Source organism: Filicampus tigris, chromosome 3, assembly GCF_054856515.1.
Source record: "Filicampus tigris isolate MCC_2025a chromosome 3, RoL_Ftig_1.0, whole genome shotgun sequence".
Lineage (NCBI taxonomy): Eukaryota > Metazoa > Chordata > Actinopteri > Syngnathiformes > Syngnathidae > Filicampus > Filicampus tigris.
The window spans coordinates 5,900,001-5,927,880 of NC_141219.1; the positions used below are offsets into that span (position 1 = coordinate 5,900,001).

The 27,880-nt window shown below is 40.9% G+C and overlaps 1 protein-coding gene across 4 annotated transcripts in view; it reads left to right on the forward strand.

Annotated features, from left to right (window-relative positions):
• Positions 1-27,880, forward strand: part of cdh8 (cadherin 8) — a 166,201-nt gene that overhangs the window by 20,704 nt on the left and 117,617 nt on the right. Inside the window, exons 1-2 of one of the 4 annotated variants that reach the window (XM_086025311.1) lie at positions 7,756-7,841; positions 17,044-17,461. In XM_086025311.1, coding sequence (XP_085881437.1) covers positions 17,240-17,461 — 222 coding nt within the window. In that variant the 5' untranslated portion in view covers positions 7,756-7,841; positions 17,044-17,239. Of the gene's footprint in view, positions 1-7,755; positions 7,842-12,319; positions 12,383-17,043; positions 17,462-27,880 lie in introns of those variants that run through there. The other 3 variants (XM_086025312.1, XM_086025309.1, XM_086025310.1) reach the window with 3 other exon arrangements.

A 27,880-nucleotide genomic window follows, 5' to 3' on the forward strand; every position in this document is an offset into this window, starting at 1 on the left:
GCCGTGCTGCTTTTCTATTCCGCCTCCGAAAGCCTCTTTCCCCCTTCCCGCTACTTTCATGATCTCTTTTTAACCCTTGAATGTCCTCACACATATATATATATATATATATATATATATTTTTTTTTTTTTTTTTTATTCCACTTTAAACAAGGAGTTCAGCCTGAAATATACAAGGTTAAATATTCATTGGAATTCCTGGTATGATGAACCTTTAAATGGAAATATGTTTACATAATCAATCGTTTTACTGAAGCAAAAAACTCAAAACACTTTTAGTGTTATTGTTAGGCCCTGAGATGTGTCACATACTTAAAGCAAGCGCTTCTCTTGCCGGTTATTCATGAGAACCATCACCTTGAATGAAAGAATTACTGTAAATACGACGACTGGAAGCCACAAAGTTTGAAACGCGAGCGCAACAAAATGTAGCCTACGTGTCACAATCAATAACACTTTGTTGAGTTAGGTCTGACGGCTGTTTTTGACTCATTTTTTTTGCAGGTTTTCTCTATCACCTCATGTTTTTGATCAATAGATGCCTATTTTCTTTAAAAGATATATATAAAAAAAAAATGTGTATGTATGTATACAAAACACTAAGGTGGAATAGTTGCAAGCTTTGAAAACTAAAAAAAAAAAAAAGAAAACAGCTTAAAACGAAATAGAATGCACGTCATGGCCATGGTTACAAGGTTAAGAGAAAAGCCAGCACTTATCCTCTTGATTCCTATCATGCTAGCTTTCTGTTTGCAGATATTGATAGTACTGATATTGGGAGCTGCACACCTCTCACCGCACTGTCTCAATTGTGACTGCGCAAACAAGTTGCCACGTAGGTGTAGATGAGTCCAATTGTAATCAGCTAATCAGTTTTGCTTAGGCGGAGGGTAAAAAAAACTCGGAAAAAAAACTGCAATTTTGGAATCAGCACGCATATTTTAGTTTTCATCAGCATACCAATCCAAACTTTTTTTTTTTTCCAAATTGTCCCCCTGTAAAATAATAAATAATGTGATCGGGCCTCTGGCCATTTATTCATGATAACTGCCGCTTTACATCATAGAAACAACAACAAGAAATAATCCACAGCGTTGGAAACATTTAGGATCGAATGGATTTCACATGCGACAGTTTGTGTACTCACTCTGGCTTTGATGCCATCCAAACAGGAACATGGTCAACAGAAACACAAATATGTCATGTAAAAAAAGAGACAGACAACTTGACACTTGCAAAAAAAAAAAAAAAGAATACACGACGACCTGGAAAGGTTGATGCAAACAATGCCAACATGTGTCGACGACTTGCGAGCCATCTGCGCGCCAGAAAGCGGCGCTTCAACAAGCTGCTACTGAGCGCGATGATATTTCACCGTATGAAGTCATCTGTTACATCATCAGGGCGAAAAAGAAGCCATTAACCAAAAAAGACAGACGGAGCGTCATCGTGCTTCAAAATCAATGTGAGTACTTTGAAGAACGACATGAAAAAACAACAGTCGTCAGCTGCATAGCAGGGGGTTCCCAATATTGTCAACATAGACACTGGGTATGCCTCGACGCCTCATTGAGCACGTTGGCCCCTTGATTTTACATGTCATTGCATCCGCCATTTTGGATGTGGCAGGTCTGCCCGGTAAACTAATGCACCTTTCTTCAAAGTGCTTAATGACGCTCACATTCACCCACACACTCAGGCAGGGAAAATTTGCCGCTGCCAACAATTTCACCGATTGACACGTCAGTCAGAACAGGAAGCATGAAACATTTTCAAGAATCCATGAGCAATTGAACAGGAAATCCATTATTCTGGCCTAGGGCTTTGACAAACTCTTACAAGGGAATTAGCCCCGAATGAGCCCCGTCATTCCTTGCTACAAAAATATTCTTTTTTTTTTTGTAGCTTTAAATCAGGGATAGGCAATGTAAATTCTGGAGGGGGAAACACAATTTTTCAGCAGTTCTACTGAGGCTTTGAAGCACACGACAGAACAACCACAAACTGTATTCCCCCCCCCCCCCCCCCCCCGTGCTACGGGCTTGCATAAAATTACAATTCAAGGACGACACAAAACTATGGAGCAGGAAACCAACATTAAGTGCAACAACCAATTTTGCAAATTTTTGTTACAAAATAAAATCACTCAAAATGTTTATATTATTGATTATTATATTATGTTTGACCTGAATATCATTGTAAATATGGAAAAAAAAAATCGTTTCTCATGTTGTGATATAGCGCAGTGTAAGACCCAGTGTTTTGTGGGAGGGCGTAATTTTATCAGCTGTGCTTCGTTTCTTTTTTAACCTACAAACATTTTATTTTTCTGTTTGTTTATATATATATATATATATATATATATATATATATATATATATATATATATATATATATATATATATATATATATCCTGCTATGATAGACCACATCCACCCAATTTTGTGTTGTTGGGTGAAACTGGTATCAGGACAATATTTTTTATTTTTTATTTTATTTATTTTTTTTACTTTTAAGGGGGAACTCCCGAGTGAGTTTTAGATTGTACGTACAGTACCACCGGGATACACACACACTTGTTTTTGTGTTTTTGCGCGTGTTGGGGACTCATTTGTAATTTTTCATAATCCTTTCCAGGAGGGATTTCGGGCTGACCGATGACTTCATGGTGGTCAAAATCCACTCCTATATGCATTATCAATTTCTTTCGCTGGTGAGAAAATCTCAGGCACTTTCTGAGAGAATTGCAATTTCCAAGTTCAGTTATCACCTCCTGTGACGGCTACAGTATGAACCGAACTGTGCACTAAAGCGTCCGTTGGCCATTTAAAAGGCAGCAGAACAATAAGCCGCAATACTCAGTCAAGATTTCCCAAGAGGCGGCGCAGCAAATGTAGCTTCCATGGCGCGCCTGATGTTTGGAAAGGGTCACTGGGTGGTGGCGGCGATGACATCATTTCCTTTTAATGAAGTTCAGAAGAGAGCAATGGCAACGTTTTGTTACCAAGCTGCCTTTTCCAAACGCTTCAGTCGGCATCGCTCATCGCTCTTCATCGTCGAGCTCTCGCCCTCGTCGTACTCGCTGCTTTGCGACTTCGAAAGTGCCTCTGCCTTTTTAAACGCCATTGGCAAGCGGTGGCGGCGGCAAAGAATTGTTGCAAATGTCAAAATATGCAAATCACTCCTGACCTCTCTCGGGCCATAAAACGCAGCGTAAAAAAAGCTAAGTTAAATGAACAAAGGAGGAAGGTGCGGGAGGAGATGGCTCTTGAGGCAGAAAGAGGAAGGCTCATGTTTAAAAACCTTTAACGTGGCTTGGAACTGTGTTTAATTAAATTAATGCACTGGAATGAACCCTTGCTATTTGTGGGGGTTTGGGACCAAGATCTGCTGCGTATAGAAAACATATGTGACAAATAAACGATCCCCCCCCACTTAAACATTTTTAAAATTGTCTTTATTAATGGCTTAAACCCTAAATAGCTCTCAAATTATGATGCCAAAACGCTTGAATATCATAATTATACCATGAGTTCCCCCTGACTCATGCGTGTTGTTGATTCCCCAAAAGTAGAATGTAACACAACTGATTATTAATTTAAAAAAAAATCATTTTGTGTCATCATCTTAATTTTAACATTTGCCAATAATTCTCAGGCATTGCATTTTTTTTCTTTCCTTTTTTTTTTTTTTTTAAACTTAGATTAAACATAAAAATACAGTTGCCTCAAAAACAAATGCATAATATAAAAAAATAAATAAAATGGCGCTCCTTTGAAGTCCCCTTTAAACATGAATTTCAATTTTAATTACCAGGAGAAAAAAAAAAAAATTGTCTCCCTAGGGAAACAAGGCACGTGGAACACATACCTTCCTATTGACGGGCTTATGAAATGTTACAATGTTTACTTATCATCTTAGAACGTAAATACTGTATTAAATGTTTCCACGTACGCCCTGCAATATGCTCCTGGCTGGGAAACATTGTCTTACAACATTACCCTTAAAAACAAATGTTCTGCAGATGATGTGCAGGTTTCAATATCTGCGCTGGATTTTAATATCAAGGCTCTAACAACTCTTAAAAATACCAATTACTACTTCCGTATTAGCCATTTCATTATACATATATATTTTTTTTAACTTAGTGACACATAGTGACCCTCATTATTTTCAAATACATACACTAGAAAACTTTGGTAGCATGTAGATAATTTTAAGACTGAGTGTGGAGTAAACCTAGCCAACCGTCTTTTGACGGCTAAAACTATGTGAAGCATACTTTGGTTCGTTTTTATGACGCAACCCACGCAGATTCATAATAAGACCCATAGCGACGCGCCTAACAACGAGCATGCAAATGTTCAGCAAAGAGAGCAATGCACTTTTAAGACAAAGTTTTAAAATGAACATTGACATGATCACAAACCTACCATTGTTAAAATGGGGGGGGGGGAAACATTTGAAAATATCGTCAGGCAACGAACCAATTGCAAGAAAGAGGCAAAGTTGTTCCCAAGATATTTCAATCGGTCATCTCATTAACATCGACATGCCTCGATTAGAATAAATAATAATAAATAAAAAAAAAAAATCTATTTGTTTAGTTACTGATCATAAATCTACAATTGTTCACACTTTTTCATCACAAAATACAATTTGACAGTTGACAAACATACACGTTTACATTGAACATCCAATTGTTTAGAGTTATTGATACACAGAAAATTCTTTTTTACAGTTAGTGATTGCAAAACCACAATCGTAAACAGTAACTGATTAAAAGCATACAGTTGTTTATAGTATTTGATCACGAGCACATTTTTTTTTTTTTTTTTTACAGTTGTTGATGACAACCTATAATCCTTCCAGTTATTGATCACAAAATTAAAAGCATTTTTATTACTTTGCACATGAACATAAGCTCAGGCGCCACATGCTGCTTCACCAAGTCCAACGCCATTATGATGTGTCCACATGTAGCAGCCCTGTTCTGCAAAATTTCCAAATTGTTTGGCAGATTAAGCCTAATTGATTTAGCGGATTGCAAATATAATTAAGAGCAGTGGTGAGAATTGTGATATGTTGACATTTGTGCGAGCGCAACAACACAAACGTTAACTAGCGCTTTAATCATGCAAATTGGAAAACAACAGCCGATTTAATTATCGCCCGGTCGGATCGTTGGCGCCCATTAATTACAGTGGGCTTATTTATTCAAATTCGCATAGCACGTCCACCGGCGTGGCAATTATGCAGGACAGTCACACCCGCCCCACTCCCACCGTAGCCCCCCCCCCCTTCTTATGATTCCCCCCCCCCTGCACCCCAACAAACCCAAGTAACAGTAATTCCATCGCCGGCTTCACTAAGGGGATGCGCGTAATAAGATGTGAGGGGATGAGGCACAAATGAGCTGCGAAAGCGACGCGAAGCATCAGAAAGGTTTATCAGGCCATCTTTTCCCTGAGTGGCCTTTTATGGAAGAAAAGAAAAGAAAAAGAAAAAGCAAAGTAGACCCAGCAGACCAACATTTGCGTCTGAAGGTCCCAAAGACAAAGGCAATATCTAATTATAAACCTGAAATAGTTGAGTAGTTATTAGTAACAGGGTGTTCAAAAACAATGCATGCATTTCATTTGTATGCAGCATAACAGATGAAATGCTGCTTCACCGTGTTTGGGTTTTGTTTTTCTTTTTTCTATTGAACGTTTTATCGAAGGCATTTTCTATTGGTATCGATCACGTGTCAATCGCCATGCATATCGATATCGGGTTATCGGCCCAGCCTTACGACAATTATTTGGAACCGAGGTTTTCCTGGCTGGTCCACTGTGGACAACGAAAGCAGGCGGTCGAGTTGCTATATAAAAGCCGTTGGCGTTTCGAGTGACGACTTCTCCATATAGCGCAGTTTGGTGAAAGTGTGTCATTGTAAACAGGCGTGAAAGGAAGATGTTTTAGATGGATCCATCCCAACATCTCATGTGGATACTTGGCAGCGGGAGGGCGCATTTGAAGACGGACTTGAAATGGCTCGCAGCTTTGGCAGCCGCGGGACTGCCGCATTCTTTCTTTTCTCACACCAAGACCAAACCTCACAGGGATTCCCACTTTCTAATTAATAACTAGCATGTGTGTGTGTGTGTGTGTGCGCGCGCGCTATTTGAAGTCGCACAACCCCGCCTAGTTCTCCCCTCCCCAAATCTTTGGAGGCGACTGGCGATCCTGTGGGAGTCGCATCAGAGGAACACCATTCGGAAACATTGCGACAGCGACGTGTAGCGACACTTGTTCCTGTGAGCTTTTTGCAAAATAACAATTATGTCCAAACATGGAATTCCAGGAAAAACTTGTTATCCTCTCCCCCAAGTGGATTAATATAAGCATGTTTTGTTGTTCGTTCATTTTGTTTGATAATAAATTGCCTCTTGCTCTGACTTCATTTATGCTGTTTTTGATCCCACATCTATCTTGACGTGAACTATAATGAAATTCTTAATGTTAACATTTCCCTTTGGACTAGCTTTATGTAAGTATATTCAGCCATCAGATGATGCTATGTTTCCCAACTCAAAGCACACAGCAACATTTCACACCTTTTAGTGTTTGTTGCTTTTGAAATGATAAGTAATGTTAATTACAGCACGCAAACACAAAAATAACAGCGGAAGTCGACCCAAACATATTTTTTTCAAGAATGTGTTCCCAGCAGGCCCACTAGTTGAAACACGCCATTCTGATTAATTTTGCCTTTGTGGAATGTAAGTTAAGCAGCAAAATGCACTCGTTTTTAGCCATCTCTGGGGGCGGCCATTTTGTCACTTCTGTCGACTGAAAATGACATCACAATTGCTCAGGGCTCAGGTAACGTTCAATCACGGCTCAGCTTCAGAAAACAGGTCAGAGCCTGAGCCCTGGGTAGTTGTGATGTCATTTTCAGTCGACAGAAGTGACAAAATGGCCGCCCCCGCAGATGGCTAAAAACGAGTGGATTAACACTTATTCCGCAAACGCAATATTCATCAGAATGCCCTGTTTCAACTAGTTGGCTTGCACAGAACATATTCTTGAAAAAAAAATGTTTGCGTTGACTTACTCTTTAAGCAATAATCCTTAACATTTTGTTTTAAATTTTCATTAACAACGCTACACACAAAAAACAACAACAACAACACGTTTGTACTAAAGGACAAACATATCCCATTGAATTAGGATTTCACCCATTCAACAAGATTTTCCACCTGTGTCCCAAGATGGAAGTTAAATGCAGCAATCAAATAAAAATGATCATTTTTCAAAGTCGATGGAGTTTTGAGTGATAGGCTACTGCTACTTGCTACACAAAAACAACACATTTTGCATCTAAGAAAAAAAAACAAAAAAAAACAATTGGAAACCAATGAAAAGTCCATTTTCATCCCATGTTTAACTAGTATGATGCAACCTTTTCCCACATTCAAATCATTCCACACTATTTCACACCTTTCACTGTTTTCCGCAAAGGTGCCTGGCTAATGAAATTGTGTGTGCGTCAAATATACGGTTTAAAATGCAGCTACCACCTCCACCAAATGCCTGGTCTAGAGTTGGACAATGGATGTCAATACTAAATGTAATATTTTATAATCTGCTCCATAGCGTGTATAAACGTTTTAACGGCAGTTTAGAATTCACTCCCACTCAACCCTCGCCACCCCGAATAAGAAAATGGTTGCATCCAAACGAGCCACGTACCCCCGAATTAGAAAATGGTTGCATCCTATAACGCCACGAATCAAGGAAAAAAAAAGTTACATATATTTTAATTTTACCATCCTAGCCTGACTACAAAAACCGGGTAAGCTATCATTTATTTGTGGTTGCTCTTATCTGTAATACGTTCAAATGGTCCGTCGAGTGTGACAACCTATGGAAATGTCGTGTTTAATTAATGAGGTACTCAGACATCGAGGCTTGCTGCTGCCTGGCTGTACTCAACGCATTTTGTAACGTCTTCCAAGCATCACGGGAGACGTCAGTCAGTAAAGTCACGTTTATTTACAACAAGAAAAATAAATAAATAAAACAAAACAAAACAAAACAGACACTGTTTGGCCCGTAGCCGACGGAACAAGAACATCACGAAAAGCACACACTAGTTTTGTTTGCCAGCTCTCTCTCTCTCTCTCTCTCTCTCTCGCTCTCTCTCGCTCTCTCTCTCTCTCTCTCTCGCTCTCTCTCTCTCTCTCTCTCTCTCTCTCTCTCTCAACCAAGTATGTCACTAACATGTATCGATTGGAGAACATAACAAAAACGTGCTATTGCGACCAAAGAGCAGCCAAATTCCAACCAACTGTAACCCCTATCCCAAATTTGTTTATTTATTGTTTATTTGTAACTGCCACCCTTCCCAACTGAACTTCCTGCCGCCCTAGGTAAAACTGTCGCAAATCAATCCGACACAAAGCGATCAATCTGCAAAATCAATAGAGCTTTGAGCATTAATCCTCATTTTGAACATTCGTTTATGCACTTTATCTAATACCACAAAAAACTAGAAATTTGTACCTGAGGACAAAAAATAGCCCATTGAAAATGCAATTGTTTATCCTTCATTTACCTTATCATACCAAGATACCACATTTATAAAAACAAAAAACAACAAAAAAACTCATTCATACTGTATGATAAGATTTCCATTTGAAATTTGACATTGGTTCACAACATTTCATAGCTTTTTTTCAAGAAGCTTGACTCCATATAATACATTAATATAATTGCTTAAATTTGAAATTTGCCCACCAGACCGAACTCTTGTTTCCCCATTTCAAACATGTAGCAAAATGCACCTTGAACAGATTTCAGCAATGGTGCTTGACTACTAAAATGATAACCCCATGGTCACAATTTTGACCGTTTGTATTTCATCTCCTTTAATATTAGTCAACACGATTTCCATAACTAATCTTTTTTTGGGTTGACCAAAGATAATTTTTACAGGCTTATTTTCTAAGTCATTAATTAGCGCATAATAAAAAGCAGCGGAAGACTCAAACTAAAATCTTCTGAAACGCCGCTTTTGCAGCAGCGACACGATTAATTCCACCGACAACGATGATCAATTGTCGATTCCTTCGCACCTGGATTCTGTCCCCTCACCTCTAACTTTAATTCTGTCTGATTATCGGTGTGGGAGGTGCGGAGGAAGGTGGGGGTGTTAGACCACGGTGGCTAAATTACTCTCCCGTTTAATGCGCTGACCTTCTCATTTGCACCACATCTGCTTTCTGAGAAAGGTGATTTGAAATGATGAGTTGCTCTCCGATAACGTCAATAGGGGTCCTTTTAACCATCCTCTAAATTAATATGATGTTTAAAAAAGCATTAACAATGTCACCTCTTGAGAATGATGCATGATGAAAGTGACGTTTCTCACGAACAGTCCCGCGTGTGTATCCCGCCTCTTGCCCAAAGACTTCGCTTCAGAGAATCGGTGGGCTTGCTTGACATTATCATAAGTAAAAAGTAGAGATAGACCGATATGCTTTTTGCAGGGCCGATACCGATTATTAGTAGTCGAGGAGGCCGATAACTCACATTTGGAGCCGATATTCATTTTCATTAAAAAGCTAAATATTTCATCAAAATCTAAAGGAAATTTTACTCTTAACTTTGTTGTAATGTGTTTAAGCATGTTTGTTGAACAATGTTTCAGGTTTGCATAATATTGATTTTTTTTTTTTTTTTTCCATGTAGTTTTATACAGTAAATGAAAATTTCAAAATGACAGAATTGTTAAATTTTCACATAGCTTTGTTTTGATTTCCACTGTTTTAAATTGATTTCTTATCGGCCAGGAGAGTTTTAAAAAACGCCAATGCCGATATTCCTCAAAAAGCCAAATATCGGCGCCGATAATCGGCCCGGCCGATAATCGGTCCATCCCTAGTAAAAAGTCACATATGATACTTCATCATGTCCGAAAATGTGACGTGAATCACCTTCATGTTATGGTTTTAAAGTCACAGTGTGTAATTTTTTTTATTTTTTGGTTAAAAAAAAAAGAAGTCATTTTTACACATTAGGATAAATGACAATGAAGATTAAGCCTATCCGCTCCTATTTGTCAGTACGTTAACTTTTCAAATTTCATTTCAACCGGTGAAGAGAAATGACGGAGCGGAAATGGCGCATTTTAGCTTGCAACGGGCGGAGCGCAGCCCATTGTCTCCTTTTTGTAAAAATCAAACTAAACATATTTTGTCATGCTTGCGTGTTAGGTTGGACCAGCTATGATCAGCTCATCAGCAACATTTGCAAAAACCTGATACTGAGCTGATGATTTGAATCAGGTGTGTTGCCTCAGGGATAAACCTAAAACTGGCTGGATTGTGGCTCTTGAGGACCGGACTTGGACTTCCTGTTTATATCCCAGATCTGAATTGGCGTCATCCCTCGACAATCAAATCGGATTCCTGTCACTGCGCAGAACTTCCCATGCTGGACTACAGCCGCTGATCTGGCATCATTGAGCGCTGCACAAATATGGCCAGAAATGATACAGAGTTATGACGGCAGGGAGGGTGGTCGGGACACCTTATATTTATTTTTATGATTTGTGAGCTGAAGGAAGCCACGTGTGTCAGACAAACAGAAGTCCACTCATGAAGACTTGCCAAGTGCCCTGCCTCGTTGCCAGTGAACGCTAGAGGGCGCCCACAACAGCGCACTCCCGGAGAGCTCTGTCTCGCTTCCTCTCTCTCTCTCACTGTCTCTCTCTCTTTGTCTCTCTCTCTGTCTCTCTCTCTTTCTCACACACACACTTGCGCACATGCGAACAGACACGCTCAATTACAGCCATGATGAGCAAAACCTTTTTTCAAAGGGATTTCACAAGACCGCTGAAACATTTTGATTGTTATATTGTACTTTGAATTTTAACCTTAAGGATGGAGAACAAATTAATGATAACAATAACAATAATAATAATAATAATAATAATAAAAATGAGGAATATAAGCTTGGTGTTCAAATTTGAAAATAGTCGCAGCAGAAAGCAAAAATGAAAATACATAACGAAATACATAATACAATCTAATCTTATAATGTATTTTTATTTTTATTTGGGGGGATTCTGAAATGCTCTTTGAGTTGTAAGTTTGGTGTAAAAATCTGAAAATAATTCCTGCAAAAGTCCTGAATTAAATTCACATTGTAAATATAATCTTATAATTTATTTTTGAATAATTTTGCGGGATTCTCAAAAAGGCTGAGTCGGCACATTGAAAAAAAAATACATGTAAATAATAATAATAGTCTAACAATGTTTGTAATAAAATACTACTTCTACTACCACTATTAATAATAATGATAATATGAATGATTGTAAACATATCACGAAAAATTCTCCACTGCTCTTTGAGTTACATCATAAGCCACACAAAAATATTATTACGAATAATAATAATACAAACAATGTGTTTTTCAGGCTACTCCAAGTCTTCTTTGAGCTACAGCATAATGCACAAAACATGAAATCGTAGTTACACCTCTAATATCTTATCCCCTCCAAATGTAAAATACATTTTACAGTACTCATTTCCAAGGCTATTTGGGGATGCTTTATGTCTTGTGAAGTGCTTTATTTGAATGCGTCCCACTTGTATTCATCACATACACACACTTCAAACCTAACATGAGCATAAACTAACAAAGGAATGCGCATGAATTTGTATTACAAATGTTGATTTTTTTTTTTTTTTTTTTTTTTTTTTTGGAGCGACTGTTGAGCGATTTTGTGTGCGTGCCTGCGTGCCTGCGTGCGCGTATCACACGACAGCCTGGCTCGTATTCGCCAGGCACTAATTAACCGTCCCCTCCCCTTAAAAACCGAACTTGTCCACTGTAAATAAGGGCAAGCGTCAAAGTGGGCCGATGCGTTTCGGATGTCATAAAAGCACTCAGTTTTGAACACCGCCACCTCTGCCGCGTGCATTTGCGCGCCTGTTGACCCAATGAGGAGCGCGGGCGAAGGAGGTTGGCGGTGTTGGTGGGGGGGGGGGGGGGGGGGGGGGGTCTCTGTCGCTCTCTCTCTCTCAGTCTCTCCCGCGCGCTCTCTCTCTCTTCAATCTCCTCTTCCTCACTCCTCTTCTTCATTCCTCCATCCGGCCAGCGAGCCTGTCGGAGCTCTCGACTCGTAGCTTGACGAGCCTCGCGAAGGATTTCTTCCGTTTTTTTTTTTTTTTTTTCGGAGGGGAGGTCTGGGTCGAGGGCAGCGGCAAATTCATTTCCCCGCCGTCTCGTACACACTGGAGTTGCTTTTTCTTTGAGGAGGAGGGGAGGGGGGGGGGCGCTTGAAAAAAAATGCCGCAGCAGAGAAGAAGAACGCAAGTGTCACTAGTAAGTCAAACCGTCGTTTGTGTTTTGGACAGCCGCAACTTAGACGATCTCACGGCTGATGCGCGCGCCGAGTGCACCTGCTGCTCGCCCCGAGACGAGCAGACGAGCTCCGCAACCGACACTCAAACTTCACGTCAGGCAGTCAGCCTGCGTGTGTGCCAAACGCCACCTTTTTTTTTTTTTTTTTTTTTTTTTTTTTCCCCCCTCCTAACGCGAATCCCCAGTCACAACTTTAGATTGAAGAGATGTATTGACCGCTTTGTAACCGCCAGACACAAAAATCAGGCAGTTGACAAACGGGCTTTAGTGCGTCTGGAACGTTGGACAGCTGCCCGGCTCGGCGGGGGAGCTGTCCGGCTCTCCGCGGTGCTGAAAGTGATCCACTCACTCACTGAATGTGAAAATCAGGTTATGCACAATTCCGGCTTAGTCTGTTTGTAACGGACACTTCCTTTTAGTATTCCACATCCATTCCCGCCCGTTTTGCATATTAGTAGCCTGCAGATATCCCGCACGGACTCTTGGTGTCCTGAGTTTTGTTTTCTTTTGACGTGATTCCACTTCTTTCACCCATTGCCGGTGTCCTCCATCCGGCATCATCATCCCACACGCACGCATTTCCAGCAACCTTTGCCCTTTCCCGGTGTCCTGCATCTGTTCCTAGAGTCCGTAGTGTCGTCCGTCCACGCTACGCCGCACGCCTCTCTAAGTATTCTTCATTCATTCCCAAGTAAATGATATCCCAGCGTACTGTATGCTTCTCCTTTTCTGGGTGAAATACTTTATGCCCATTCCTGAAATCCCATCCCTGGTGTCCCACATCTTGCGTCTAGAGTATCCCGCATGACTCTCTCTCGTATTTATCACCCATTTCCCAGTATACGGTATCTTTTCATATTTCACCTTTTTCCTGTCGAATTTCCAAAACCCAACCCAATCGCCAAACAATTAGCTTTAGGTGTCCCATACCACTCCCCATTTATTTCCCCTAGTCCTCGACATTCAGCATTTCACAAATTATACCCTATTCCGAGTGACTTTCCTTTACCGAAATTCGTCCTAATCCATTCAACCATTCCCAGTGCCCCACTTCCATCCGTCGTCAGACATCTGACATCCCCTGCCCCGTATATTTCGCCCTATCCCGGTGACATTTCCCATTTCCAAAATCCATCCCCGTCTCTTAAACCATTTCTAGTTTCCCACTTCCACTCGCAATATTCACTGTCCATAATATCCACATCGCTGCAGCCTATTCCTGTTGAAATATTCCCATTTCCCAAATCCCCTCTCCATCCCAGAAGCACTACAGTGCCCTGAATTTGTTCCTAGAGTCTGTTAACCATGCATATATAGTTCCCACGTCCCTCGGTCAATTTCACCCATCTGTTCACCCTTTTCTACTCCCAAGTGTCTTCCATCAAAAAAAAAAAAAAAAATCTCACAATCACACAATAGTCTTCACCCTTTTCCATCAACTTGAGCTCATTTCAAAAAGTCCTTCCTCATCCCGTAACAATTGCCAGTCTCTTCCGTCTTTTATGTAGTGCCCAGCATCACTCTCTTGCATTTGCACCCTTGTCCAGCAACATTTTTACAAATCCTCGTATCCCCTAAACCGTCCCCAGGACAAAGCCGTCCTTACCGTCGTTTTACCGTGCATACTGGTCTGTTTTTTTTGTTTTCACGTCCATTCCCGGTGTCCTGCTTCCAGCGATAAATCATGTGCCTATTCCCCAAATCCCGCATCGGTCCCACACAAAAAAAAAAAACGTAACCACGGTATCCACAAGCCACATACTCTTGTGCAAACGTAACCTGTATATATTTCTAGTATACGGCGCCCCGTGTATCCGGCATCGGCATCTTTTCCCAGTATTAGTCAACTTATTTCTCGCATCCATCACAAATATCTCTCACCCCAAATCCTCAATCTGTTCCCCCCCAAAAACTTCAATCACTATTTTGAAGCCATCTCTTGCATCCCATATTCTGCCTCAAGCACCGGTTCCTAATATTCTGTGACCCGTAATTCCTGCATCCGGCACCAACATGTTTTCCCCGTATCCCGGGTACCGTATTCCACTCCCAGCACTCATATAAGTTTCTAGCTTCTTGCATATTTTGCCAGAAGTCGTGTTATCCGCCAGTGTCTTGCGCCCTTTTGTATGTACCTAGCACCGGTACCGTTTCCTAATCTCTTGTATCCCTGCATCCAACCTTCCATCCTTATTTTTCCCAGTATCCCATTTCATCCCGGGCCATGTTATTTTCCCAGTATTCCGTCTCCAGCCCTACCACATTTTCTCTGCATCTGGTGAACCGCCTCCACATGTTTTCCCGGCACCCCATTTTCCTACATACAGCACCAGCAACTCTTAGCCACAAGGTCCTTCATCTCCAACAACCCCCCCCCCCCACCCCCCCTATCTCACATCCCATCCGTCTCCAGGCTGTGGCAGCGCGGATCACTCCGCACTTTACGATATTGCAGTTGGCTGGTGGTGCAGTAGGCTGCCACTTATTGTCTTTGGAAGTGCCTTGCCGCAGAGAGGTGTATTACTCCCCAAAGCGGTGACACGGCACTGTGTGTGTGCGCGCCGTTGTGATATGAGAGTTAGCAGCTCTAACAGCGGCCCCGTGCCTCATCTTTTTCCGTGCGGCAAGTTAGAGGAGCCGAATAATGAAAGTGACATTTGAGAGAAGCCGCTGATGAAATCCGCCACATTCTTAAAAGATCGGAGTGCGGCCGATGTAAAAAGATGCATTAGTTTAGGACTCGATGTATAAAAAAAAAAAAAATGTATTCCGGTCGCCCGTGTATTACCTCTCTACCGTAAGAGCAGCCCCTTGTGAAGGCTTTGTAAATTGGTCGTTAATTAGTTTAACGCTGTGTAAAAAAAAAAAAAAAAAAAAAATGTTAATAAACCTCCGAGAGCGTATTTGATAGCAATGGTCTCGCTGTCCGACAGTGAGCTTGCGCTCAGCATGCAGAGCTTTGCCTGCTACATGTAGCGGCGTAGCTCATGAATAAATCATGTTGTAGTTGTTTTAGACTCTCACTCGGGCTCCCATAACAGAATAAAGCTTATGTAATTCAGTAGCCAAATAGTGAGCCCACTCTCAAATTGCTTGAAGTACTTCATGAGAACATTGTAATTATATAAATCAAATTTACCTCGACAGGAGAAACTCATTTGCTAAGAACAGATAAGGGGGACCTGGTGCTTTGCCAAATAGTGAGCTCACCTTTAGCTACAATGCTTTGCCCGGGATACATAGTGGCGTAGCTCATAAATAAAGAATGTAATATACTTTAGTTGTTTATTTACACTGATGCTCATTTTAATGGTATTTAACAGAAGAAGGGTGTGGTTGCCAAATAGTGATCTCGAGATGGTTTGATACATTTTTGGACAATTGTTGCGCATTGTTAAATCTACACTATACAATACATCAAACCATAAAGTGCGTTCGTATCGCTTGTCGCATTCATTAAGGGTGTATGAATAGGTTATTAACACTTTATAAATGCAAAAATAAAAAGTTGCACCTGAGTTCAAACAGTTAAACTGATGGCTCGCTATTTGGCTAATGCAATGTTGCATTTAGTTCAGTCTTTAAACCTTATGCGGCCAGTTAGGCATTTATGACTATACTCAAAGGGAACATTAGAGTAAAGCATATAAAATATAATAGATGAGGTACTACCTTTTATAACTAACGTTTTAAAAAAGTATTATACTGTTTATGAGCCCTCAAGGGGAACTTCACTTTACAATGTTGTATACTGTAAATATTTTGTGTCGCACACAGTGAAGCAGACCACACACTGTACGCACGCATTCAAGCTAACGTGGCGGATAAGGTTTGGTGCTGTGCTCAACGGCACTTCGACAGTAGTCAGTAATCTTTATTAACTTTAATTCGTTATTTTTTTAAAGGTATATTTTTTTTCTATTATATACAGGTAGTTGCTATGATATCTAATTTAGCATTGTGTATTTTAATCATTCATTTAAGTTTTATTTGGATTCATTTCAGTATTTGACATTATATTGATTGCAAACATTTTCATATAAAGCTATTTTTATCTGACGAGCAGGTAGTAATAAGTTATTCACACTTTTCTCAACTCAACTCAATGCAACATGGCACCCAGCTTTTTTGTTAATGTTATTGTATTTATTTTACATTTTATTGAATTAAAAAAACGTTTTTACTCAGAGGGCTGTTTTTATGCAACGTACGAGTATTAATAAGTTATTAACACATTTATAAACTCTTAAGTACACTGTAACATGGCACCCATCTTTGTTGTTAATGTTTTGTATAGATATTACCATTTATTTTTGTTTGAAAACGTTTTTTATGGTCAAATATTGCTTTTATGTAGCCAACCAGTATTAATAACAAGTTATTAGCACATTTATAAACTCTTAATTACATGTGAGTGAGTGTAACATGGCACCCAGCTTTCTCTCCCAATGTCATTGTATTAATTTGACATTTTTTAAACATTTTTTTCTTAATAAAAAAGCTGTTTTTATTTAACAAGCATTAGACAAGTTATTGACCCACTTATAAACTCTTAATTACATTGATTGTACCCAGCTTTCTTGTTCATCATTAACTTTGATGATTGTCCCTCCCTGGTTTAGGTCTCCCACTCGGACTAACGTGAATGGACGCCGCGCCGGACGCCTTGCCACGATGGAAGGCCCTGCCGAGTGATCTTTAGTGCCAGTAACCTTTTGTTGACCATCCGAGGAGCATCCATCTGCTTGACGAGAGTTTCTGCTGTCAAAACAAACCCACCGAAAAAAAAACCCCAAAACAAACCCAACAGTATCGAGGATGTGGAGGAGATCCGAGGACACGGATGCGTGGATGTCCTTGCTGCTGGTGTGGATTACTTTGCTACCCTGCGTGTCAATGCTCCCCGTTGGAGGCGGCAAGGCTGAGGCCGGTCCCGGCGAAGGACAGCGACTGCTGAGCCGAGCCAAGAGAGGATGGGTTTGGAACCAAATGTTTGTGCTGGAAGAATTTTCTGGACCCGACCCAATCCTGGTTGGCAGGGTGAGTGGCGGCTTTTGTCGTCGTTTATATTAAGCTCGCTTATCGTCCGGGAACATTAATACGGACGTTTGAATGCGCTCCCTCCCGTTGTCTCCCACCGGACGCGGGGAGAATTTCGGGTTGCCATGGGGAAGCTAAGATATGGGAAGCGTTTAAATGCTTCTTGGCGATGATTAAACTCTCCGCCGTGTCCTTCATAAATACCGGACGTGGGCACGAGGCTAACCCGAAAGCTTTGCTAAGCGTTGTTTACGTTTCCAGCAAGCGAGTAAACATTGGTAAGGCTAGCTTTACAGTCTTGTTCCTTTTGCGTTGCTAAGGTAGGTTTACGTTGTCAACAAGTGACTAAAACAAGTAAGAAGGGGCGGAGCCGCGGGTGGGCCTGGGTGGGCAGAGGCCCACCCAGATTGACAGATTGCCCACCCAATGAGATACATGAAAAAAAAATTTTGTGAATTATTATTAAAGCGGAAGTCAACCCAAACATATTTTTTTCAAGAATATGTTCCCAGCAGGTCCACTAGTTGAAACATTCTGATTAATTTGGCGTTTGTGCAATATAAATGAAGCAGCAAAATGCACTCATTTTTAGCCATCTCGGGGGGCGGCCATTTTGTCTTCTGTCAACTGAAAATGACATCATAACTGCTCACAATGACCAATCACGGCTGACCTGTTTTCTGAATCTGAGCCGTGATTGGTCGTTGTGAGCAGTTGTGATGTCATTTTCACTCGACAGAAGACAAAATGGCCGCCCCCGGAGATGGCTAAAAACGAGTGGATTAACACTTATTCCACAAACGCAATATTGATCAGAATGCATAAATATTGCATAGAACATATTCTTGAAAAAAAGTTTGCGTTGACTTTCTTTTTAAATTATTTTTGAATTTGTGTTTTGTTGTGTTTTTTTATTTTTATTTTATTGAACATTAAGAATGGCATAATTGTGGTTGTCTAAGGAAGTTCTGAATTTGATATTATTCAGTTTGTCATTTTATTTGAATATACGATATGTCGGGATAGGAGGATTGTGCTCAGTGAGAGAAATAAGAAATATTCAGGCCCACCCTGATTTTACCAGGCCCACCCATTAGCCACGTTCTGGCTCCGCCCCTGCAAGTAAGGTTTGTTCATGTTTGCTTATGTTCCCGAAAAGCGATTAAAACCTAGCTATGGCCGGCTTATGTAGTTTGAAAGCACATAAAATGCCGTTAATGTTGGTTTACGTTCCCCAAAAAGTGAACGAATGTAGCTAAGGTTGGGTTATGTTGCCGGCGAGTCAGTTGAACCTAGCTAAAGTTTATGTCACCAACAAGTGAATAAAAGGTGACAAATAAGTGAGTGAAATGTAGCTAACCTTGGTTTACATTTTGGAAAAGCGAGTAAAGTGTAACTGATTGGTTTATTTTCCCAACAGGTGATTAAAATTATGGTTTCTGTCACGCATACGTTTTAGTTTTTTTTTTTTTTATATCCATTTCGAACAAGTGAGTATAATGTTGGATTACATTTCCAAAATGCCAGTAAAACGCAACTATTATTTGTTTATGATCCCAAAAAGTGAGTAAAATGTTAGTTGATGTACTGTCATGTCTCCAGGTGTACAGACATTGATGTTTTCATTAGCTTAAAAAGTTCTAAATAAGTTCACACCGGTCATAAATATGCTAATTTAGTAGCGCATATTTCATAGAGCGAACTGTTGTAACGTTTGAGGCGTTGAGACATTCCCTCTTTGTGGATCATTTGGCCTCTCGGCCATGTAAGCGCATCTGCCGTTAATCGTGGATTTGCATTTTTGACGTGCGCTCCTTTGTGAAAGTCAAAATACGAGAATCAAGAGTGTCCTGAGACTTGAACCTTGGAAGATGCATTTGTATCCTCACAAACACCTTTTTTTTTTTTTTAGCTCAAATATGTATTCTATATCCAACTTTGAAATGCCATTTTTTTTCCACCAAGCTGACTATGACTGCTTACTTAGTCCTGCAGTATAACCTAGCTACTTTGTAATAGTTAGCATGTGAGGACAGCACATGTACCCAGATTAGCTTTCTTTAGCTTCCCAAAAAGTGATTTGCTGTATATTGCTTTAATTTAGTATCATTTGATGAGAGGGTATTTTCGTCTGACTTATTATATCAAGGAAAATGTACCCGTCATTGTTGCTTAGCGTTCCAGTCGGTGTGGAGGTTTTTTTTCCAACTGCGGAGCAGGCAGAACCGCGGGCTAATCCCGCGGATCAGGCCACCTGTTCCCTGGCCCGCCTGGAGGAGTCGGGCCGGCCAAAGCAGCTTGTTCACAGCTCGTTTCTGGGCCTCACCTGCGGGGGGGGGGGAGTCGGCCCGGCTGGCACGTAGCGTTCCACTTGGCCCGCGTTGTTCATCATAACCGGCGGCGTCCATTTTCTTCTCCATTTTCCCGCGTTTCAACCTTCGCTTTCGCCCTTCGGCCTCGCTCGCATTTTGTGTTGCTTTTCCGCAGCGTCGTCATATGGTTGCATCAATTAAACATTGGCCACCATGCGGGACTTGCACCTGTGCGTGCGTGCGCGCGCGTGTTTATTTGTGTCTGTGTGGATTTGTGTTACCCTTTAAATACGGCGCAAACACAAAAACGCTGTTAAGTGGCGCATTAATTTTTTAGGGCCAGTCAATTAAGAAGCCTCGGATGGCTTTGACAATGGCCGCTCGTCACAACAATGGAACTGAACACACAAACAAATGAAAGCCCAAGGAGGTTTTTAGGTGTGCCAGACTGTCTTGGATGTGTTAGTTTAGCATTGCTATGATGTACTTGTTTGACTTGCTCAATGTGAATATGCGTTCTTCCAACAACGAGGCAGCACGTGGGATTTATAGGAATTGTAAAACACAAACTAAACGCTGGCTGAACCCCACCTACATACTCGATACAAATTGACCGAATGTCTCCAAAACGCTGACTCAACGCCACTCACCGGCTAAGTACAACCCCATTTGCATAAAGACGACCACACAGGGTCGCCAACTGTCCCGTATTAGCCGGGACGTCCCGTATTTTGGGCTGATTTGGTTTGTCCCATACTTTGTATATTGACTATCAACTCTTGCAAATACAGAAAACTGCAATCTACCGATCCTGTAATATACGACGGACACAGACGGATTGGCAGCTCAATGTCTTTTACTTGTATACTTGCTCGAACATACATTGCTGGTTCTTAAACAGTGATAGCGCATTACAGCGCTCCTAATGGAGACTCTCGGTACTGCACATGACAGATCCTAGATCAGGTAAAGCGTCAATCTCAGAACAAGCGGCAATCACTCCACCATTCACGTAAGGACTTTTCTCTGGCTGCGCAAAATGACATCCATTTTTATTCTAATATCCGTAAAAAAAATACATTTGGTGAGTCACACTCCTGTTTTACGTTTCAGATTTCTTACCCCCGTTTTTTGATGAAAAGAGCCAAATTGTGGTTTCATATGAGGTGACATATAAACGAAAAATATTTTTCGTTTTTTCTTATTTTTACGGGAATGTGGTTTCAGCATCGTGAAAATTTGAAAAAAAAAATCCAAAATGCATACATCATGCTCACACCACCGTGGCACCGTGCTCCTGTCCCTTATTTAAGAGTGAGAAATTTGGCAACCCTACAACCGCACCACCTACACAAGGAGTACATTTTACTTCCATGCCGACTACAAACAACCTGCTTAGTAATTACGCGCCGACTATCCACCATCGCTACATAGCGACTAACCGCTGACTACGCGCTAACGATACACAACTTACTGACTGACTACACATAGGCTAAATGCTAATGTAAACCACTTTTTGGGTGACTGCACACTGACCCTCTGCCATTTGAATACCGAGTCAATACCAGCTCCAGGCTAACTATTTTATACATGCTGACTATATGACACCGACTACACAGCACCTACTAACGTGCTAACCACTATTGCTGGCTAACTATATGCTGACAACACGCCACTTCCTGCCTGACTACAGGTCACCTGATTATACCCAGCCTGATCTACAAAATGACTGCGTGCAAACACAGATTGACCTCACACTGACAATACATCATTGACATACTGACTACGTTTTTCTTTCTTCACACCATCTACTAGCTGACTACCCGCCACTTAGCTACTGGCTAAGTGGGAACGTATTCACAGTGTTGAACTTTTTCGTGTAGTCTCAGAATTTTTTTTTTTTCGGTGACAAAAAATAATTTATTCTATTTTGGGCTGTAAGAAAATGTGGGGCAAAAAAATTCAATGCTGCGAATACTTTCTGGATGCACCGTACATGCTGACTATGTGTCACCTTATATTGACTACATGACACCTACACTAACTCTGCTGACTGACTAGGCTCCACCCACATAGTGAGTAAACACCGCCGACTGGCTGACTACACTCCACCTACACACTGACTGGACGGAGATTTTTGCCGGGTACTGTATGTAGGTGGACACAGTGAAGAGCTTGATAAGTGTACTTTACTATAGCATTTGTTGGCTGCAGCGTGAAATTCTCTGCAGACTTTGAAGAGGGGTTGTAAAAAAAAAGAAAAAAAGAAAGAAGTGTAGTTGCATTGGTACTCCAGTCTCCAGGCGTTGACATTAAACATTCAACAGGACCTGGCAAGAACTGGGGCGTGTAAGTGGACCGAATAAATAAGACTTTTATATATATATATATATATATATATATATATATATATATATATATATATATATATATATATATATATATATATATATATATATTTTTTTTTTTTTTTTCAAAAAACTTGATAACGATCATTTGACCATATTTTACAAAAAATATTTTAAATCTGCACTTGCTTCAAGGACCAATTGTGGATAGACAGCATTTGTGAACAACATCTCTTTTAAATTGCTAAATACAGCTTCTGCAAAACAATGATATTCTACGACAATATTTAACAATAAAAAACTAAAAATGATGTGTAGACTTGCATTGATTTTTGGGAATATTTATGTCATTTAAATGTCTGTGCTGTTATTCCATAATGATGTGACCTTTTGAGTTGCAGTAAGTACCGGTCTACCACTGCCAACTACGAGAGCAATCAGAATGGGAAAAAATGTATTTGATATGTGACGTGAGACAAAGTGTCACCCAGCGAGAGAAAAAAAAGTCATCGTCATGACAACACCCATTTCTCATACATTGGCCAACGTATTCAGAATAAAGTTGAATAACAAAGCTGCAACTTACCGAAAAGTGCATTTTCCCACTCATTCATCGCTGTGATATGCAGACTTGTGACTTTATTCATGTTTGGCTGTATGCTAGCGTCACGCTAATAAGCCGCCGTAGTTTGCGCAACATGCCTCAGGAATTCCGATACAGGCTAGTTATGAATGATGCGGAATAAAAGCATGTAAACTGAATGTTAATCGATCATCCAGGATGTCACGTTTGTCTTGCTCGCTTAAGTACTGAGTGTGTGGGTGCGTGCGTTTATATTTTGTTGGTTCAACTCGGCGACTTTTTTCTGGGTGTGTGTTTTTAACCTTTTTTTTTAGCGTGCTTGCGCGGTAGCGAAGTTTTCCTCGTAATCCATATGGCGCGCGGTGCAACAGAATTGCTCTTCACGGTGACCGTTTTGGCACATCGAACAATGTTATTCGCACCGACGTCAGTCTTGTCAACTCAAAATCCATTTACAGACTACGGACAACGTAGACTCGCGCCTCGCTATAAATCCCCGCTCGACACTGCTGGATGAAATGAGGAGACAGCTCCGCTGTAGTCCGGACAGAGTCACGTGACCGGGCCCTGCCCGCTGATTCGGCGAATGATTATCACTTCCTCCTCCTCTGCCGTCAATGCACACTGATTTTTCAGCATTTCCTACAACTTTGCGGCCGTCGGCTGACTCGCTTCGAGGCAGTATTAATACTCGATAATGTAAAATTACACCGTGTAGGCAAGATTGACGATGATATCGATAACGATATATATCGCCCACCTCTAATATATATATATATATATGTATGTATGTATGTATGTATATATATATATATATATATATATATATTATATATATATGTGTGTGTATGTATGTATATGTATGTGATAATGATGAGCAAGGTGAAGTGCTCATCACAGTTCAGTATTATAAGCTGAGCCGGCCGGCACTGCGTTTTTTTTTTTCAGACCATTTTATCTCACACTTCCTCCTTCAGTGATGCTCACGCTCAATTAAGAATCAAATAGAATTGCACTCAGTGGAGGGCAGACCTCCACCAATTTTTAACAAGAGTGGGGGGGGGGGGGAAGAAAAAAGCCCTATGTCACGGTGTTTCTGCAATTGGTAGTGTGTGCTGTGACAAGAATGAGGGAGTAGACTGTGATGAGCGGCGTGTACTGTGTAGCCATACACACAAACGTAACATAATGCAGTACAATAAGCTCAATAACAGAAGTCATTACGTGACGGCATAAAACCACCTTAGATTCTGATTATAGATAAATCGTTTGTAATTCATCATTGTGACTCAAATGAACAAAACTGGAACAAAAACAAAAGGGAAAATTGTCATATTTGTGGTGATTTCTCTCAATGTTAGTTCGCGGGCGATTTGTTGGTTCATTTAAAATGTTGTCAAACTTAATCAAACAGACAGACAGGACTGTACCATTTGTTTTAGGAGGCCAGGGGGCAGTCTTCACTGCACTTCATTTTTGCCACGTTTTGTTACGCTAGGCCTACGGCCTTATTCCAAAATGTATTGTCAAGTTTTTCTACACACAACACCCCAATGTTTACAAATCTATAAGAAAAAAACAACTAGGAAATGACATGTAAACACAGTAAGGATCCACATTATTTGCGACGAGGTTAAAAAAAAAAAAAAAAAAAAGGTCAATCGCATTTCCGTGGATCATCCTTGAGCTGTTTTTACAGCTTTATCGGAATCCGTTTGTGGGTAATTTAGTTACCAGGAGAGCAGTTTAAAAAAATAATAGAAGCTGTAATTGCTGCCAAAAGTGTATTAACAAAGGTTTGAGCAAAGGCTGCGAATACATACATACGTGTAGTTTTTTTTTTTTTTAAAGAATAATTTTTTTAAAATGTATTCAATTTGGGGAAAAAGTGTATAACAGAATGTTTGAACAATTGAAGCACTGTGGATACTTTTTGGATGTAGATGTAATATGTTAATTCGTTTTCTGCTTCTTGGTTCATGGAGGATGATATAGGACTCTCCCATTTGCACGCTGGTGATGTGACAGGGGACGCTTCTAGTACAACCCAAATGTCGATTGTATTTTTATCTAGACTTGGCCCGCAATCCCCTCTGCACTCTTTCCCTGCTAGGCCTTTGCGGAGGTAATAAAATGTGCTGCCTGGGCTGAGCTTTAATTACACGTGCGTTCCCCCAGTCTGCTCTTGCGACATCATCATGGCGGCTGTGCGGGAGATTGGGCGCCATCGATTACTAGCAGCGTGTCATTCACAGCCTTCCCACCCTGCACAGGCCATTAGCATAAATGTAAGGGGGGGGGGGGTGCGTGGGTGTGAGTGTGGGTGAGTAGACGAGAGAGAAGGACGGCCGTGAGGCGTGACAGCACCTTCTCCCCCTACCGTACCCGTCGTCTCATTTCCGATGTTCTCCTTCGGCTTGCCGCCTTCCTGACATTGTGACGGGGCGTGCGAGGAGTGGAGTGGTATATCTTTTTGGAGAAACCAGACAGACAAACAATAGTGCGTGTTTGAGAGAGAGAGAGAGAGAGAGAGAGAGAGAGAGAGCGAGAGAGAGAGAGAGAGAGAGAGAGAGGGGAAGCTTGTTGCTGGGTTGTTATTTTTCAGAAGCATATTATAACCTTTATTTATCCAGGTAAGGTAATTGAGGACGGATTGTCCTTGGCTGTAGCCTGCAGAGGACGTTGATTTGAGGATAATAAGACGACATACCGCGTAGGACTTTTACCATGTGTTAAAAATTATTTGATGGTCAACTTTCTCACCATTTCCAGAAATGACCCCTGTATCTTTTCCAGACATGATTCCCTTCAGGCTTCTGATTGGCCAAAATAGTCCGGAAAAGATTATGTTCCAGACCTCTGATTGGCCAAAGTGACCTCATAGTGATTATAGCGTCCTCTTTTCCAGAAAAAGACTTTCTATTGACTTCTGATTGGCCAGAATTCCCTTAAAGCGGAAGTCGACCCAAACATATTTTTTTCAAGAATATGTTCACAGCAGGCCCACTAATTGAAACACGGCATTCTGATTAATATTGCGTTTGTGCAATATAAATGAAGCAGCAAAATGCACTCATTTTTAGCCATCTCTGGGGGCGGCCATTTTGTCACTTCTGTCGACTGAAAATGACATCACTGTTGCTCAGGGCTCAGGTAACGTTCAATCACGGCTCAGCTTCAGAAAACGGGTCAGAGCCAATCGCCCTGGGTAGTTGTGATGTCATTTTCAGTCGACAGAAGTGACAAAATGGCCGCCCCCGAGATGGCTAAAAAGGGTTGGATTTTGCTGGTTAACTCAAATTCCAAAAACGCAATATTAATCAGAATGCCGTGTTTAAACGGATGGGCCAGCTGGGAACATATTCTTGAAAAAAAATATGTTTGGGTTGATTTCCTCCTTGAGATATCTTTACGTGCTGGAAAGACATCATGATTTGTTCTTACACAGCAGTACAACTAAACGTTTCTACTAAAACAAGACTTGCAAAGTGTTTAAACCTCTCTTTGCCCAATTTTTCTCCACATTCAATCAAAGTTGCTTCTGTTATTCAAAGTACACTTGCAGATGCGTGTCGTTCGGCCATTAAAAGTCAACGCTCGCCTCGGAACCAAAAGACAAACAGCGAGCAAATCGCTGCGTTTGCAGCATAGACAAATCCGATTTGTGTTTTCTTTGTAGTCAATTAATGCCGGCTGGCGCGTGAATTCTTCACACAACTTTTTTTTTTTTTTTTTTTTTTCCCAGAGTCTCCTTCAGAGCTCCATTGCTTAGCGAGGGAGGATTGATAATGATTGCGTTCCGGTGTGCCGACTTGCGCGGAGCACATTGTTCAGGCCTTTCATCCGCCGCTGATAATCAACCATTAGCATTCATCAATCCGGGCTCGACGGCGATACGGCTTTGATTATTGATCCTGCTGAGAAGTGTGCATAGCGCGATGCAGTGCTCTTTTGGGGGGGGGGAATCGGTAGTTGACAGGCCTTCCCAGAGTACAAAACAGCACAACAGTAAAAACCAAACCATTTGCGCCAAGTGATCTGAAAAATCTTTGTTTAAACGAGACAAAATAATGGGGTAAGAAAAAGTGCCGTTTTCTAATTCTAAACGTTCCTCACCGGAGGAAGCTCACATCTTCGGCATGAGCGTTCAGTGAAATCTACGTTGTCGAATGATAAATCAAGAAAAAAATCCATTATTATAGATTAGGGCTTTTAGAATTGTTTTTCATTGTAGTTTGGATGGCAGTAAATAAGTTTCTGTTGTCCGCAGTCAAAGAAAAATCCTCATTAAAATGTGTAGTAATTTCTAAATCTCTTGTTTGGACAAAAAACAAACAAATAAGCCATAGTGATCGTCAATTTATTCATTTTCTGTACAGCTTATCCTCTTGAGGACCACGGCCAGGAGATTTGTAGTCTCGCCCAGCTGACTTTGGGCAAAAAAGCGGACAAAACCCTGGAGCGGTCTAAAGATCATTTCTTCTAATCAATAAACTAATATACCTTATCGGAAGACAAAAAGGAGTTAAAGAAAAAGGAAAAAAAAAATCTATCAAGCAAAGTCTCAATTCCTTGTTTCTATATAGGAAAAAGAAAAGAAAAATCATTTCCTTTGCTAAATAGCGTAGCGCCTTTCCTAAAAGCAGTCCCTATTTTTGTATCCCTATTGTAGCCACCTTGCTACGCTAAAGCCATTTTCCTCTTCTCTTGTTCCGCTTTCGCCTCCCATTGTCCAATCCAATGTCGGCGATCGGGTGATAGGAGATTATCGCTCCCCTCTTTGCGCTATTTATTCATATTTAACAGATGTTCCCTTTTCGAAGAGATCCTAATGACTTGCTGAGATGAAAATCAACACTCTGAGGCTCTTTGTAGCTTATCTTTGCCGCGAGCGGACTTCACACGCCCCGCAAACCAAGATGTAGGACGCCAAGTCTATAAATACTGCGTCTGTAGACTTTTGGTAAAGCAGCATGTGGCTCACAGTCCAATGTTAATCTCGAGGTATGCTGCGTTCCCGCTAACGGCTAGCAATCGTATGCTAGTCGTCACGGGGTGGCTTTGCGTTTTGAGTCTCTTCTTTTCTCATCCGTAGCCGTGCTACCATTCAACATTCAGACAGAAAAAAAAAAAAGATGCCTTCCCCTCCTGGCAAAACCTAAAAAAAGTGTTTCCC